Here is a 19,105-nt window from a genome sequence, read left to right on the forward strand (position 1 = left end):
TTTTCTTCTTTTAATTTTTTTTAATTTTTTTTTAAACAGACGAAAGGATCATGAAGTCGGAAATGCTTCAGAACATGAAGAGGAGAAAAGCTGAGATAGGAGCCTCTTCAAAATCCTCCACTGCTGAGGCCAAAGGGAAACAAAAAAAGTGTCCATGGAGTCTGATAGCCAGCCAATGAAGAAGATTCTCATGACCACTGCTTCGTTCCCGACTCCCCAAGGCTCTGGGAAGAGGACACACAGTCCTTCCCCCGTTCATGACCACCATGATTCCGAAGAGGTTGAGCTGAAGGCACCCCTCGACCATGGGACTTCTTTCATAGCCCATCCTTCCGGACCGGAAGCCCTAAGTTTTGTTCAGCATTTGGTATCCTCTGAAGATCTTGTCATCGTGAAGGCTGCCACCGACCTTCAAGCAATAGAGGCTATGTCCCTTAACTTTATGCAGGTAACTAGTTTTGTTTCTTTCGCATCAATAGTTTTTTTTTTTTTTTTGAACATGTGCCTTCGTTTCGCAGGCTCTGGTTTGGGGAGGCGAAGTCAGTGGTCGGATATGTGGAGCTCGGGAGATGTCTAGTTCCTCCCAAAAATCAATGAATGACGTCCTCAGTCGACATGGGGAACTTATGAAGCGGATGGAGGATCTTCACACGAAAAGTGAGGCAGAGAAGGTGGCTTTCCTAGCTGAAATCGAAGCTGTCCGAGCCCATGCACAGGTCTTGGAGGACAAAGTGGCTTGGGCTGAGCAGAGGGCACTTCAATTCGAGGAACAATTGCAGAAAAAAGACCATGAAGCCTAGGCCATGTGGCTTCAGAAGAAGGAAGAGTTCATCCACTCTTCGGAATTTGATTCGCTGTGCTCAGACAAAGCCACTTCTTACTTCGAGTATGGGTTTAATGGAGGTATCGCTCAAATACGGGCCAACGGGTATTCCGAAGCCGAACACCCTTTTTCCTTCCTTGATGTGTTTAAAGCCTTGGAAGACATGCCCGAGGAGGAAGGGATGGGCAATAGAGAATAAAGGCCCGGGCATCCGGGAGGGAGTGAGGGGGTCCGCCGAACAACGCCTTTTATTTCTCACGCTCTACTTGCTCAATACATTTGTATTTCTCGCGTTCTATGTCTTTTTGTAAGGTTTCTCAATATTTGAAACTATGTCTTTGATTTCAAGTGACTAAGTGTTTCGGTTTCCTTTATATCTCACTGTCAAATGCGGTATCGAATTTTTCTCTTGTTTTCGAGCTCGGAGCCGAGCTTTAAATCTTGCCGAGCACGAGGTAGGACTTTCGTCCCATTGTCAAGCTCGAGGTTGGATTTTTAATCGTGCCGAACGTGAGGTCGGACGTTCTTTTTATTGCCGAGCGCGAGGTCGGACTTTTATTCGTGCCGAACGCGAGGTCGGACGTTCTTTTTATTGTCGAGCGCGAGGTCGGACTTTTATTCATGCCGAGTGCGAGGTCGGACTTTTATTCGTGCCGAACGTGAGGTCGGACTTTTATTCGTGCCGAACGCGAGGTCGGACGTTCTTTTTATTGCCGAGCACGGGGTCGGACTTTTATTCGTGCCGAACGCGAGGTCGGACGTTCTTTTTATTGCCGAGCGCAAGGTCGGACTTTTATTCGTGCCGAGCGCGAGGTCGGACTTTTATTCGTGCCGAACGCGAGGTCGGACGTTCTTTTTATTGCCGAGCGCGGGGTCGGACTTTTATTCATGCCGAACGCGAGGTCGGACGTTCTTTTTATTGCCGAGCGCGAGGTCGGACTTTTATTCGTGCCGAGCGCGAGGTCGGACTTTTATTCGTGCCGAACGCGAGGTCGGACGTTCTTTTTATTGCCGAGCGCGGGGTCGAACTTTTATAGGTTTATTTCGATTAAAAGAGATGATATATCAACGCCCAATCTTATTCATGTTTTCGAAAATAAAGACATAATTTCATAACATAAAGACAAAACTAACATGATGGGTTGAGACTATGACTAAGCATAATATTTCTTCAAGTGTTGGACGTTCCACGGGCGCTTGGTTTTCTTTCCCTCAGCATCTTCTAAATAGTAAGCTGCAATTCCCGCTTTCCCAACAACTTTGTAGGGTCCCTCATATTTTGGGTCTAATTTTCCTCTCTCTCCCTGAAACTGGATTCTCTTCATGACCAGATCCCCTGTTTCGAACGATCGGGGCCACACCCTTTTGTTGTATGCTCGAGCCATCCTCTTCTGGTAAGCAGCCATCCGAACAGCTGCTCGATTTCTCTTTTCCTCTATTAGGTCCAAATCCATGGCCCTCCATTCATCGTTATTTGGTCCATATCCTATCACCCGAGCACTTTCTTGTCCGATTTCTGCTGGCAGGACAGCTTCAGTACCATACACTAAGTTATACGGTGTTTCTCCAGTTCCGATCCGAGCCGTTGTTCGGTAAGCCCACAATACACTAGGTAGTTCCTCAACCCATTTCCCCTTAGCAGAGTCAAGACGTGTTTTAAGAGCGTGCACAATGGATCTATTAGTGACCTCCACCTGTCCATTGCTCTGGGGATAAGCCACCGATGTAAATATCTGCTCTATCTTCATCTCCTTACACCATTCCCGAACTTTAGAGCCACAAAATTGTCTTCCATTGTCAGATATAAGCCTCCGTGGTATCTCAAAGCGACACACCAGGTTCTTCCATAAAAATTTTAAGATCTCCCCTTCAGTGATTTTAGCCAATGGTTCGGCTTCCGCCCATTTAGAGAAATAATCTACTGCTACTAATAAGAATTTCCTTTGACCTGTGCTTATGGGAAATGGTCCCACAATGTCTATGCCCCATTGATCGAAAGGGCAAGGGGAGACAACTGACCTCATAAGTTCGGCTGGTTGCCATTGTAAATTAGCATGCTTTTGACAATTATAACAGGATCTTACCATCATTAGCGCATCTTTTTTCATGGTTGGCTAGAAGAAGCCTACCATCAAAGCCTTCCGAGCCAAAGATACACTCCCGAGGTGATTACCACAACACCCTTCATGGATCTCTCGAAGGACGTAACCAGCTTCTTCTGGACCCAAACACTTCAAGAGAGGTCTTGAAAAAGATCTCTTATACAGTATTCCATCCAGGAGCGAGAAGCGGAGTGCCCTCCTCTTGACTTCTCGAGCTCTTTTTGATTCAGCCGGGACTTTCCCATGACATAAGTATTGGTGAATCTCGTATCTCCAATCTTCTTCCAACATATCTACTTTCTCAGCTTGGAGATGATCAATTTGCGAGACAAGCTCTTGTCCGACTAGCTCTGGTTCCGAGGGATGATCAAGAGAACTGGCCATTTTGGCCAGCCTATCTGCCGCTTCATTCTCAGCTCGAGAGATTTGTTTCATGATTAACTCTGAGAAGTCCTTTTTAGCTTTTTCCATAGCTTGGGCGTATCTGACCATTCTCTCATTTTTCACCTCGAACTTACCCTTACTTTGCTGTATTACCAATTGAGAATCAGAATAGATGACGGCCCAAGTAATACCCATGCTTCGAGCAGCCCTTAGCCCGACCAAAAGTGCTTCGTACTCGGCCTCATTATTGGAGGCTCGGAAGTTCAGCCTCACCGCAACCTTGGTCTCTTCCCCCCAAGGAGATATGAAACGTCTACTCGGTTTAAAAATGCGGAAATTTTTTTTTTTAAAAGCTCGTAGTTTTGAAATAACATTTAAAATAATCATATTTATTTGCCAACAAGAATAACGCAATTTAAAAATAACTAACGTCATCCAAAATCAACGAAAGCGTAAACGTGTAAAAATCGTAATATCATCAACATTTAAAAATGTGCAACTCCTCTCAAAAGACGTGAATCAATATGCAGAAAAATAATGGTCCTCGGGTCATGTCATCGCGCATCCCGCCTGCCTACTCAGTCTTAGGCACCTCCGGTCCCCTGATCAAAATGCTCACCTGCATCACACACGCCTAGTGAGTCTAAAGACTCAACACACCTGTACCAGTAATAACAAGTACATATACGTAGCACACAGCAGTGAAAAATAGCATAATCAAAATACATTTCATGAGCTTAAAAACATGAACATAAGCGTGTCGTGTAAAATCGTAACGTGTCAAAACATGTCTCATTATGTTATCATATCATATGCGTAACTGTGACCTGTCAAAACGTGGTAATATCATGTATCATCGTATCAGCATATACGTGTTAAAATCTTAATTTGAATTCCGTTCATTAGCTGTGACTTTCGTATCATCGTGTCATCATGTCAGTCGATGGATCCATCTACGTGTAACCGCGGTACCCGACGGCGAGGGCCATCAGCGACGGCATTACCCGCCCACTGAGCCCGGGCCTATCATATCATGTCAATGGAAATACGATCGTCGGGCTCCCTCTGGGGCCTTCTCCCATAAACGGGCTCCCTCTGGGGCCTTTTCCCTCACGATATCTCCAATCATATCATCGTGTCATCGTGTTAGTCACAACTAAATCACTTCCTTCAAAGCGTGTCATCATATTCATCACTTAATAAAAACATGCATAAATGTTACTTTTCTTTTAAACCAAGCATGCACCGTATTTATCATAATTGCGTAAAAATTGTAAACATGATGCATAGACATTTAAAATTTCATAAATTTGTGCTCAGGGCGCTGCCAGGCCCAAAATCTCACCCCGGGTGCAAAATGACCATTTTGCCCCTAGAAACCCAAAAATTATCGTTTCACATCTGGACCTCTAAAGTTGACCCGAAGCTTACCAAACTCCTTAAAATGTCCCAAAACATTTTTACATAAATTTCTTAGACGTAAACTCGAGCCAAAAACCAAACTTAACCGATTCGTTTTAAAACTTGGACCGGGGTCCCGGTTTTAACCCGAATCGACTCGAAACTTAACTGAATTTCTCCCAACTTTTTACCATATCTTAAAAAAACACTTAATAGGCTCCTAATACTATAGATACAGCTCCAAAACTCTCGGCTGAAAGATCCAGAAATAAACAAAGCTCTCGGCCAACCTTATTCTATAACCACATTACAACACATGTCCCCCAATCATAAACACTCGGTCCCCTCTAATCCTACCACTTGTCCAGCCATTCAATCTCTTCCTTATGACCGTAAGGGACCTCTTAACTAAGCCAATCCAAAGAGAAATGCTGTTGTACAAGGTCACACGTAAATCCCGATCGGCTAACACAATTTCTCCCTAACAAACTACATCTCCAAGATCCGAACTCCTCCCTCGTCCAGGTGCCCATGGTCCACTCCTAACATCATACCAGACATGACAAAGGCTGAGACATGGCTGGGATCGAGCCCATGCACAGCCGCAGCCCTTGCCGACAGAATTCGAACCACCCAAGCCTCAAACTCTCGATCTCTCACCCTACAGCATCGGCATTTGGTTTAAATCTTCATACAACATCTTGACACTAATCTCAGCCCCTTATCAACACCTCACAGCAGCCCCATGCACAGATTATCAGAAAACCGTGAGCCACACACAATCAGCATGCGATAAAATGGTGCAAACCCGAAGGATAAATCGTGCTCTTGACTAGATCGAACGATTTCGTGAAGATATGTACACACAGCATTAATATGACGTGCATGATGCAAAGAAAGAAGTAACAAGCGTGCCTTATGAAGTTTGATGACCGAAAATGAGGAGAGTGAGGCTCCCTTAAGCAAGAACAAGAGACCACCGAGATTTTCTTGAAGATTGGTGCTGAACAACCCGAGAGAACAAAGCAGCTGGAGGCAAGAGTGTCGGCTGATCACTTAGTTTTAGGTTTAGGTTTAGGGTAAATGGTGTTTAAAAGCCTAATTATATAGTTAATAAATTGATAATTGGCCACAATTTGCAATTTAAAAGTTTTAAAAGGGTTTTAAGTTCGATAAGCTTCAAACTGGACCCATTACATCCAAACGCACTCCCGTAAAATAATTCGTGTTGAAAAGGTTTTGAAAATAATAGCCGAACCCTTAAAAAGTTCTCCGATTTGATAAAATTTGCGTACTGTTAAAAATAAAATCATGCGGGTAAAAATACCCAAATAAAAGCCCATTTTTGAGAAATACCCTTTAAAACACCTTAACATAATTTATAAAAATAAATCGTGCAATAAAATAATTTTCCTGAAAATTCTCTGGTCTCCGTTCCTCGTTCGAGCGTGAAATGCATCTAGAAACCCTAATGCATGACATTTTAAAATTTCATGAATTAAATTCTATCATGCATGAATTATGCATAAAATACATAAAAATAATTAAACATAATTTAATAAAATAAACAAGCATTTAATGCATTAAAACAATTTAATAACATACCAAAGAAATTTAATAATTTGCATGCATGTGGTTCACGTGGACTTTTCGATTTTCGGGACGTTACAATCTTCCCCCCTTAAATTGAATTTCGTCCCCGAAATTTGTTTACCCTCGACGAACAAAAAGTTTAGACCCTTAATTCTAGAATCCCAATAGTCCACGCGTCCGTTGCGCTACTCCGATAAAATAAGTGTTAAGCTGTCCTTACGGCTCCTCAATACTAATTAAATTTGGCTACCAAAATTCTCGTTTGCGTATCGCAACTTAAAACAACTTATAGTGATTTAGTTCTATTTCTCTATGTCCTTGAATTTGGACTTTTCTCAATATTCCCAATATTAAAAATGGCAGTCCAAACTTATTGCATCTTACTTTCATATATTATACCCAGGATGTTCATTGACCTACTACCTTAGCATTTAGGCAGTTCAACTTAGGAAACCTTAGTACCAAAAATTACTGATCGACTTCTATCCTCGGTAATACACTTAGAAGTTAACCTTAAATCGACCCCATAATAATATTAACCTAAAATCGTTGAATCGAATCTTGTCTTATGACACCAAACTTACGTGACTTAATTATTTGTGAGTACATTCCAAATATTAAATTGTTGTAAATATTAAATTCGAGTAGTGATAATCCATAAAACCCAAAATATACAATCTCGATCTTCTACCTTAATAATAAAACTCATCTAGTATCAAATACATGCTTAAACTATTTTCTCTCCAATTACAATATAGTTGAGGCCTAAGACTCGGGACTTTCCTCATTGAACAAATGTCGCATTCTTAAGTAACCTCAATGCTTAATTAAGTCTAGCGTATAAAAGTTAAGTTATCACATGATAGCATTAAACTAACTTTAATAAATCAACTTCACTTATAATCCATATAGTTCTAGAATTCCCATATCAAGCTTTTAGATATCTTACTCGACAAAAATCTTAATAGTCATCCATTGATAACCTATGTTGTATACACTTAATTCTTTTTTTTTTATTTTTCACCCAAAAATTTTGTATGAACACCTATCTCATAAACTGAAAATTCAAGCTTACGCAACTCAAGTAGTATTAGATAGTATCCGCCTAGTCCCAAGTTTCTTAATGACTTTCAAATTTCCTCAAGACAAGGTGTCTACCTCACCTCTTACACACGTCTATCAAATAACCCAACTATCAATCATACCCAACTTTCTAGCAAAATTAAATTCCAACAGGGTAGAATCTTAACTGTCAAGATCATGAATAAAACTTATGACACATCAAAATTAAGTTCCCAAAAATTAGTTAACTTACTGTCAAATCTTATAACTTAACTAATTGCTCAACTTCACCTTAAATTGTCATCACTTTAAATTCTTAATTTGCCACAACATTATTTTACTAGCACTTAAATTTTCAAGACCAAGATTGATTCATCCTACAATGTCCTTGATTACCATTCCTTATAACCTTATAACTTAGATATCTAAAGATTCTAAATATCATTCAAAACTAAATCACCGAAAATTCATATCATTTAAACCATTCAATTCTCACTTACTGCTAAACTAATCCCACAATTTCTTAAAATTGCAACATTAATTCTTAATTTCCTCAAAAATTATCAACTTTGACCTTAATTTCGGAAATTCCACTATCACCCATAAGTTGTTGACGTTCCAAATTCCATTTTATAAGTTCTTCGAAACATAAAGTTCAATAATTTTAAGCTTATTAAACTCAAAATCAATTCTCATAACCTCGAAAAATTACTGATTTAACCAAGTGTTCCTCAAAAGTTCGAATTTAATCCTCAAAAATTTTGAGATTGGCAATTTGACACTTAAAGTTCTCAAAAATTACATTTTTGGCCCTACAACTCTTCGAAATTTGCATTTTTGTCCCTATAAAATTTTCGACTTAGACTCTTTAAACCTTAAAATTCTCGAAACTCAAAATTAAATCCCAAAATTTAGTAAATTCAAAAATAGTCCCTTAGAATATTATTTTTGCACTTAGGTCCTTAATTATTGGTTATTACAATTAGGTCCTTAATATTCTCAATCCATGCAATTCAATCCTTAGGTCCTACTAGGTAGAGCATGCATCCTATATAAATTCTACGTTTTTATACTTCCAAAGATCGTCGTAATATTAGAATCATTAATCCTTACATAGAATCCTTAAAAATTAATTCAACTACCAACCACGAACCATGCATAAGTAATTTCTTAGAAATTCTACAAGTCCCAAAAGCATTCATAATTTTCAAGATTAACTTATGACCCATAAGGAGAATATCAGTACTACTAACCAAAAATTAATATAGTCAAATGATTTCCAACATTTCCTAATGCTCAATAGCAAAATTCTTATCAAGTCCAATTCCATCACAAAACCAACATGCAATTTAATCTGTTTTTTTTTTTTAACAGTAAATCCTTAAATCATAAAAGCAGTTAAACATATACCATAGATCGTCATACAACGTAAATCATGTTAACATGCAGGTGATAAGAGTAAATCATTTAAAATAATTAAATCATAAAAGCTTACAGACTTGAGGCTTGAAGACTGAGCGGCAGAAGGTGGCGGTGGCACAACCCTATACAGGACCCTTGCTCTGATACCAACTGAAACGTCTACTCGGTTTAAAAATGCGGAAATATTTTTTTTAAAAGCTCGTAGTTTTGAAATAACATTTAAAATAATCATATTTATTTGCCAACAAGAATAACGCAATTTAAAAATAACTAACGTCATCCAAAATCAACGAAAGCGTAAACGTGTAAAAATCGTAATATCATCAACATTTAAAAATGTGCAACTCCTCTCAAAAGACGTGAATCAATATGCGAAAAAATAATGGTCCTCGGGTCATGTCATCGCGCATCTCGCCTGCCTACTCAGTCTTCGGCACCTCCGGTCCCCTGATCAAAATGCTCACCTGCATCACACACGCCCAGTGAGTCTAAAGACTCAACACACCTGTACCAGTAATAACAAGTACATATACGTAGCACACAGCAGTGAAAAATAGCATAATCAAAATACATTTCACGAGCTTAAAAACATGAACATAAGCGTGTCGTGTAAAATCGTAACGTGTCAAAACATGTCTCATTTTGTTATCATATCATATGCGTAACTGTGACCTGTCAAAACGTGGTAATAGCATGTATCATTGTATCAGCATATACGTGTTAAAATCTTAATTTGAATTCTGTTCATTAGCTGTGACTTTCGTATCATCGTGTTATCATGTCAGTCGATGGATCCATCTACGTGTAACCGCGGTACCCGGCGGCGAGGTTCATCAGCGACGGCATTACCCGCCCACTGAGCCCGGGCCTATCATATCATGTCGATGGAAATACGATCGTCGGGCTCCCTCTGGGGCCTTCTCCCGTAAACGGGCTCCCTCTGGGCCTTTTCCCTCACGATATCTCCAATCATATCATCGTGTCATCGTGTTAGTCACAACTAAATCACTTCCTTCAAAACGTGTCATCATATTCATCACTTAATAAAAACATGCATAAACGTAACTTTTCTTTTAAACCAAGCATGCACCGTATTTATCATAATTGCGTAAAAATCGTAAACATGATGCATAGACATTTAAAATTTCATAAATTTGTGCTCAGGGCGCTGCCAGGACCAAAATCTCATCCCGGGTGCAAAATGACCATTTTGCCCCTAGAAACCCAAAAATTATCGTTTCACATCTGGACCTCTAAAGTTGACCCGAAGCTTACCAAACTCCTTAAAATGTCCCAAAACATTTTTACATAAATTTCTTAGACGTAAACTCGAGCCAAAAACCAAACTTAACCGATTTGTTTTAAAACTTGGACCAGAGTCCCGATTTTAACCAGAATCGACTCGAAACTTAACCAAATTTCTCCCAACTTTTTACCATATCATTAAAAAAAACACTTAATAGGCTCCTAATACTATAGATACAGCTCCAAAACTCTCGGCTGAAAGATCCAAAAATAAACAAAGCTCTCGGCCAACCTTATTCTATAACCACATTACAACACATGTCCCCCAATCATAAACACTCGGTCCCCTCTAATCCTACCACTTGTCCAGCCATTCAATCTCTTCCTTATGACCGTAAGGGACCTCTTAACTAAGCCAATCCAAAGAGAAATGCTGTTGTACAAGGTCACACGTAAATCCCGATCGGCTAACACAATTTCTCCCTAACAAACTACATCTCCAAGATCCGAACTCCTCCCTCGTCCAGGTGCCCATGGTCCACTCCTAACATCATACCAGACATGACAAAGGCTGAGACATGGCTGGGATCGAGCCCATGCACAGCCGCAGCCCTTGCCGACAGAATTCGAACCACCCAAGCCTCAAACTCTCGATCTCTCACCCTACAGCATCGGCATTTGGTTTAAATCTTCATACAACATCTTGACACTAATCTCAGCTCCTTATCAACACCTCACAGCAGCCCCTTGCACAGATTATCAGAAAACCGTGAGCCACACACAATCACGATGCGATAAAATGGTGCAAACCCGAAGGATAAATCGTGCTCTTGACTAGATCGAACGATTTCGTGAAGATATGTACACACAGCATTAATATGACGTGCATGATGCAAAGAAAGAAGTAACAAGCGTGCCTTATGAAGTTTGATGACCGAAAATGAGGAGAGTGAGGCTCCCTTAAGCAAGAACAAGAGACCACCGAGATTTTCTTGAAGATTGGTGCTGAACAACCCGAGAGAACAAAGCAGCTGGAGGCAAGAGTGTCGGCTGATCACTTAGTTTTAGGTTTAGGTTTAGGGTAAATGGTGTTTAAAAGCCTAATTATATAGTTAATAAATTGATAATTGGCCACAATTTGCAATTTAAAATTTTTAAAAGGGTTTTAAGTCCGATAAGCTTCAAACTGGACCCATTACATCCAAACGCACTCCCGTAAAATAATTCGTGTTGAAAAGGTTTTGAAAATAATAGCCGAACCCTTAAAAAGTCCTCCGATTTGATAAAATTTGCGTACTGTTAAAAATAAAATCATGCGGGTAAAATTACCCAAATAAAAGCCCATTTTTGAGAAATACCCTTTAAAACACCTTAACATAATTTATAAAAATAAATCGTGCAATAAAATAATTTTCCTGAAAATTCTCTGGTCTCCGTTCCTCGTTCGAGCGTGAAATGCATCTAGAAACCCTAATGCATGACATTTTAAAATTTCATGAAATAAATTCTACCATGCATGAATTATGCATAAAATACATAAAAATAATTAAACATAATTTAATAAAATAAACAAGAATTTAATGCATTAAAACAATTTAATAACATACCAAAGAAATTTAATAATTTGCATGCATGTGGTTCACGTGGACTTTCCGATTTTCGGGACGTTACAAGATATTATTACGATTTCGACCCCACTTCCTTTTTGACAAGAAGAACCATCCACGAAGATCTTTCATTGTTCTTCCTCCGCTACTTGAACAGTCTCCGCCAGAAAGTCAGCTAAAGCCTGGGCTTTAATAGCAGTTCTGGGCTCGAACTTGATATCGTATTCACTGAGCTCAGTAACCCACTTAATCAATCTTCCCGAGGTATCTGGATGTGAGACAAACTTCCCCAGGACGCTGTTAGTGAGGACCGTGATAGTATGTGATAAGAAATAAGGTCTCAATTTTCTGGCCATGATGACAAGGGCCAAGGCCAACTTTTCCTGAGTAGTATAATTGAGCTCTGCCCCCTTTAAAGCGTGACTCACAAAATAGACTGGCTGATGGACTACATCATCTCTTCTGACTAGAACTGAACTCGCAGCCTGAGGAGTGACTGCCAGGTACACGAAGAGCTCCTCTCCCGGGACGGGTTTGTTCACGATAGGGAGTTCCCTAAGATAAGTTTTCAGCTCCTGCAGTGCTTTCTCACTCTGATCATTCCATTCAATATTTTTAGTTTTCCGAAGTACCTTAAAGAATAGGAAACTTCAATCTGCGGATCGAGATATGAATCGGGCTAGAGCGGCGATCCTTCCTGTCAATCGCTGCACTTCTTGGATGTTTCGAGGAGAACCCATAGAGGATAGTGCTTGCACTTTTTCTGGATTAGCCTCAATGCCTCTGTGAGTCACCATGTACCCCAAAAACTTCCCCGTCTGAACCCCGAACACACACTTGCTAGGATTCAGCTTCAACCTGTATTCCCGCAGAGTCTGAAAAGTTTCATCTTGATCCATCACAAACTGGTCGACGACCTTGGACTTGATCAATATATCATCCACATAGACTTCAACGTTCCTCCCAATCTGCTTTTTGAAGACCTTATCCATAAGCCTCTGATAGGTAGCGCCATCATTCTTTAGCCCAAATGGCATTACTACATAACAGAATGTCCCATCGGATGTGATAAAACTGACCTTGCTTTTGTCCTTTTTCGCCAAGAGAATTTGGTGATATCCTTGATATGCATCGAGGAAACAAAGGAGCTCGTGCCCTGCCGTGGAATCGATCAATTGATCTATCCTCGGGAGAGGATAACAGTCTTTAGTGCAAGCCCGGTTCAAGTCGCGGAAGTCCACATACATCCGCCATTTTCCAGCCGACTTAGGAACCAAGACCACATTATATAACCATGTCGGGAAATAGATTTCTTGAATGTGTCTCGCTCTAAATAAATCTTGCACTTGTTCCTTGATGATAGAGTCTTTCTCGGGACCGAAATGTCTCTTCTTTTGTATCACAGGTCGGCATTCGTTCGAGATATTCAACTTATGCTCCATCACCTCCCTCCTAACCCCTTGGAGTTTAGCCGGACACCAAGCAAATACATCTTTGATTTTTCTCCAAACACTGGACCAATTGTTCTTTCAAGGGCTCTTCCAAGGTCCGAGCTATCCTCACGACTCCGAATGGGGGATTTAGGATAAGCTCTTCACGCACGTTTTCCGAAATAACCTCCCCTGCTTCTTCGATTAGATGTAGTTGATCGAGTCCCCTGGATTCAGGTCGACTTGGATGTTCAATTTTAACCGATTTCTGCTCAACCCTTACTTCTTCCACATAACATTTTCGAGAAGTCTTCTGATCTCCCTTAACCTCTCCTACCGCTTCTCCGACAGGGAACTTGATTTTTTGATGCAGTGCCGAGGTAATTGCCATGAAAGCGGCCATGGCTGGTCTCCCCATAATAACATTGTACGACGAATGGGCATCAACTATCACAAAGTTGATAATTCGGGTTTTTTTAGTATCCCCACTTCCCAAAGAGAGAGGGAGATTGACGACTCCAAGGGGGGGTATTGCATGCCTCGTGAATCCAAACAAAGCCGTGGAGATAGGCTCTACCGTGTACTCGCCCAAGTCCATCTGATCCATTGCTTCTTTAAATAGAACGTTGACAGAACTTCCGGAGTCCACAAAGATACGACCGACCTCGTAATTGGCGATCATAGCTCGGATAACCAATGCATCATTATGTGGGTCGGCCACCCCTTTCATGTCCTCGGGTCCAAAAGTGATCATTGGTCCTGAGCGTGTTCTAATGCTGCTAATCTCCATGTTCTCCAATCTTCTGATGCTAGCTTTCCTGGCCCGGTTGGAGTCTCCGTCTGTAGGCCCACCCGATATCATATTAATTACCCCTCGCGGGGGTGGTTGTTCCCGAGGCTTTGCCCTCCGCATATTTGGGTTAGCATTTTGAAAGTTTTTCCTTTGATTCGGAGCCATTTTCCTTTCAGGATGATTTTCCTCCCGAGTTCTCTTAGGGGGTCGGTGCCCACCACTTGGACTCGCTAGAATCGCTTTCATTTCTGGATCTCTCTTGATGATCCGTTCTATTTCTTGATTCAAATGATGACATTCATCGGTAGTATGACCATAATCCTTGTGAAATTCGCAATACTTTTCTGACCTGGGATTACGAGGTCCTCTGTCAATACTCCGAGGTCTTCGAATGAGTTGTTGTTCATCACATAGTTCCAATGCTCGAGTTTTGTTGACTTTCAAAGGTGTGTAAGCGGCGAATTGCCCAAGCAACGTGGGTGGTTCGAAACGTCCGACCCTTGGCGTGAGGTCAGTGGATCGGACGTCTCGTGTAGCTTTGGCCGAGATCTTTGGTTCACTCTTCCTAGCCATTTGTACTTCTTCCACATTCATATACTTCTCTGCCCTCGCCAAGAGTTCTTCGAAAGTAGCCGGGGGCTTTTTTACTAACGACTTGAAGAAATCACCACCTCTTAGCCCTTGTGTAAAGGCACTAATCAGTATATCCGGGGTAGCCGAGGGAACATCGATGACCATCTTGTTGAACCTCTTAACAAAATCTCGTAGGCTCTCTTGTTCTTGTTGTTTAACATTGAATAAACTCAGAGCCGTCAAGGGATGTTTCTTGCTGCTTGCAAACTGGTGGAGAAAAGCTCTTCCGAAGTCTTGAAAAGTTTCGATGGTCCCTGGCCTAAGCAAATTGAACCACTGTTGGGATGATCTGACCAAAGTGGTTAGGAAGACCCTACACTTGATCGGGTCTGAGTACTGGTGCAGTAACGCCGCGTTCTCAAATCAGGATAGATGCTCTTCCGGATCCCCCGAGCCGTCGTATTCTCCGACGTTAGGGAATCTGAAATTTTGAGGCAATTCGGCAGCCAATATCTCGGCCGAGAAAGGGATCCCCCGAGCCAGAAGGGGTGGAGGAGGGGGTGCATTCCTCTCTTCTCTAAGACATTCCATCTCTTCCCTTAATCTTTGTATCTCTTGTCTCTGAGCTTCACGATCCTCTCCTGGAGGAGGATTGTTGTCTGGTCTTTGGGCCAAGACCTGTTCGACATTCGTTGTGATCAGTCGGACGAGTTCTGCCATGTTGGACGTTGGTTGATTGTCCTCTCCCGATCGACTCCTGGTACTTGCCATCTTATCTCTTTTTCAACGTTCCCACAGACGGCGCCAATTGATGATACCAACTTTTCCCTGGGTCCGGTCTGGTGAGCTTGAGCTTCAGATCAACAATGTTTGAACCGGAGCGGATAGAGCACCACCGGTTTATACAGACTAATGGGTACTGGAAGGTGTCGAAAATTTTTCCGACACGACCACTTCGACCTTTTGATCGGATTTAGGAACAGAGAGATGGGAAGATGTGATAGGTGAAAGTTAATATCCTCTTTTTCTTAACCATGAAACATATATGGGTATTTATAGTGGTTGAGAGAACTTCTTCCCATACCGTGCCGAAGTCTATTTTAGGTAAATTTCCTTATAAAATTAAATTCTTCTCCCATCACTGTCAGTCTGGGCCGGATTCCTCGTCACATCTAATCATACGGCGAGATTCTAGCCTATTTAAAGATTATTCATACTTTTGACATGTGACAATGTTCTTAGGATAGGAACAAGCTCGGGCCTGAGATTCATGTCACAAGCATCTGTGCTTGACAGAACCTTGCTCTGAGCGTTGATTGGGCTCGGATACGTGTGATTCTGCTACCCGGGCTCGGACGAGCGCCAGGGCTCGGCCGGGCACCAGGGCTCGGCCACAGGGGCTTGGCCGAGTCCTACCCTTGTGCTCGACCACTAGTGCTCGGCCGAGCACTAGGGCTCGGCCGAGCACTACCATGGTGCTCGGCCAAGCTCTACCTCGGGCTCGGCCGAGCCCTACACTGGTGACAGTGCTCGACCGAGCATCAGGGCTCGGTCCTCAGGGGTAGGGGTGCGGCTGGGCTTGGTGCTCAACCGATGTGTTCAAGAAGAACGGCTGAGCTCGTTTATAGATGGTATCGAATTCGGACAAGTCGTGCTCGACAGGTTACGTTTAAGGTCCTCGGGATGAAAACTCAAGCGCGGTGGAATATTTTGGGGGCATCATGGATAAAAACCAAATAACGTCCAAAATTTGGCATTAATGAAGTAATAATGGTATGCGACCGCATGTATCTGGTTAAAATTGCTGGAGTATCATTTTCGTAGAAATTTAAAAATTTTTGTTTTGATGTTCAAAACATTCTTTGGACATTGTATGATTTAACAAAATATCCATAGAGTGTTTAGTTTATTTACCTTTGCATTTAAAAATGTTGGGCATCAAATCAGTCCGAAATTAGCTGAGTGATTGCACTAGAAATTTTACTGGAATTTGCGTCGAGATTGGATCGTTGGAATTTTAGAAATCCTACGAGCGGCGGCGTACAAAAAAGTGGGCTAATTTTCCTTCAAAATTGAGTTGGCTGAAAATAGGGGTGTAAAAATGCGACACAACCCGTCAACCCGACACGACCCAACACGAAAAAAATCAGGTTCGGGTTGGGGTTTTTCGGGTTCGGGTTGGGTGGATTCGGGTTAGTGCCATGTTAGGCGGGTTTCGGGTTGGGTCGCGGGTTGACCCACGAATTTTTTTTTTGAAAATATTACTATATTTGTATATATTGTATGTTTGAACAAAATTTATTGTATATTTATATGAAAAATTTTCATCATTCAATATTTATTTTGTATATTTTTATTTTTTTAACAATTTTTTATTTGATTTAGTAAATATACTTTTAATTTTCTACGATTAAACTTTCAAATTTAAATCGAAAATTTTGTTATTATGTGTTTAAATTAAAATATTATTATTATTTTTTATATTTTTGAATTTTTTCATTAATTTTTTAAAAAAAATTTAAAAAAATAAATAAAATTCGGGTTAGGCGGGTTAGACGGGTTGAGCTGGGTTATACGAGTTCGTGTTCGGGTTGGGGGTTTTTGGGTTGCTTTGGGTTCGGGTTGAAAAAAAATAAAAAAATTTCGTGGGTTGACCCGAAACCCGACCCAACCCACCCGATTGACACCCCAAGCTGAAAACTCTATTTAAGGAGGAGAGAAGGGAGAAAATTTTTGGTTGACAAAATTTATTGTAAAAATTATCTTATTTATATAACACAGTGAAATAATTATAAGTTTTGATTCTTCATAAAATCAGAAATCCAACAGGACACCGTTATTCCATTATTTAAAATCTCTGATGTATTTATTTTCAAATTTTCAAAAATATCATGTATTATTAAATTATTATCAACTTTTGATAATATGATATATATATACACATACACTCACACATATACATACATACATACATACATACATACATATATATATATATATATATATTTATGCTTTAAATTAAATAACTTTTATTTTATTAATTAATATATTCTAGACTCTTCTATATTATTTCATGAGAATTTTTCATTTATTGGTCACGACTAATAATAATATCATTCAGTTAGTAGATTATAAATTTACTAAATAAATAATTATGAACTCATTATAACAATGATCGATGATCAACAACACAGATGTGTTGAATGTAAAAATCTCGTTCATATAATGAAAAATGAAAATTTCGAAGTACAGAACTTTCAATCGATCCATTTTTTGCGGCTGTCAGTTTTGTGAAATCATAAAATAAAACACACAGTTCCACTCTTCTTACTTAATTAGATGTTAAGCTAACTTCTATATCTTCCATCATATGTAATCAACTTAAAAATTCTTTTATAAGCAATTTGCTTGATCTCCATCAAACTACAGTCGCCAACTTCAACTTCTTGAGCTTGACTATCTCGATAGGAACACATAATCCAATACTTATATGACCATCAATGATTCAAGGATACAGCTAGCAACAAGTTCACATTTTCATTGTGATTTAGAGTAAAATTTATTCTTATCCATATTTACCCTAATTAGCATCATTCTTTTCATCAACCCATTGATAAAAAATATCAGAATTCAAGTACGATTACAATCATTGTCATATAGCAACACCTCATGGTCCTTTAGGTATCACTGATAGTGCCTACAAGAACTTTAAGTTATGGTTACCATACAATACGACCCCTTCAACTCATATATCTCGGTAGAATCTGCAACCATTAACATATTGAGAGTTGCAAATGAACTCGATAATGATATGATTTATCTTTGAGTAATAATAATGACATCGTTTGTGAAAATCAAGAACCACCTTCCCTATAGCACATATCTTACTTTGACAAGAGATTCCTTGCACTATTAACTCATCAGATCACATAAGACCTATTCACCCATAATCAAATGGTGAATCTCCGATTACAATGTATTGACTCCTACATATTTCGAAACTATACTCAACCTCGTCATCTGTTGACCTTAAATTGAATCGGTAAACAAGTCAGAGCGTTATACTGATACGCAGAGCCTCCATATTGTTCTCGGGTCAAATGACTAATGGTTTACAACCATAACCGCAGACTTTTTCACTTGAAAAGTGATAATTACTTGAAAAGTCCGATGGAGGTTTGTTCAATGTATCATCATGTAAAATCCAAAATGCGGTAATTTAATCCAAGTGAATGTAAATTTAGGAAAAATAAAAAATGCCTAATTAAATTATTTTAATTGCATTTATTGAATATGCACTACAAGAAAAAATCCTAAAGACAATGGTTTTTAACCGTTGTCGTAAGCCTTGAAAACCGTTGTTAAAGCTCCTGTTGTTAAAAGGTTCGCTCAAAGACAACGATTATCGAAACTAAAAATCGTGTAAGAGAGAAAAATTTTAAGTGTTGTGAAGTAGTGTGAGGAAAATAGACTGAAAACGCGGATATTTATAGACAATTTACGACAGTTTTAGTTAAAACCGTCGATAGCGACGGTTATTTCATTAAACTGTCGCAAATTTTAAAATAGCGACGGTTTTATTAGAGACCACCACTAAATTTAGCGACGGTTTCGGTAAAAACCATCGCTAGTTTAAAACATGCGACAATTTTGCTTAAAATCGTCGCTAT

General features: G+C 40.0%; 1 protein-coding gene across 1 annotated transcript; it reads right to left on the reverse strand.

The window, feature by feature from the left end:
- Positions 1-13,106: 13,106 nt before the first annotated feature.
- LOC142525928 (uncharacterized) lies at positions 13,107-14,600 on the reverse strand. Its single transcript, XM_075630209.1, has one exon. The coding sequence runs from the start codon at positions 14,598-14,600 to the stop codon at positions 13,107-13,109; it is 1,494 nt and encodes a 497-aa protein (XP_075486324.1).
- Between the last annotated feature and the right edge of the window lie 4,505 nt (positions 14,601-19,105).

The sequence above is a fragment of the Primulina tabacum genome, chromosome 15 (genome assembly GCF_025594145.1).
Source record: "Primulina tabacum isolate GXHZ01 chromosome 15, ASM2559414v2, whole genome shotgun sequence".
NCBI lineage: Eukaryota > Viridiplantae > Streptophyta > Magnoliopsida > Lamiales > Gesneriaceae > Primulina > Primulina tabacum.

Bases quoted from the DNA above. Each gene is read 5' to 3' on its own strand.
- LOC142525928 (XM_075630209.1), bottom strand. From the start codon at position 14,600: ATGGTCATCGATGTTCCCTCGGCTACCCCGGATATACTGATTAGTGCC.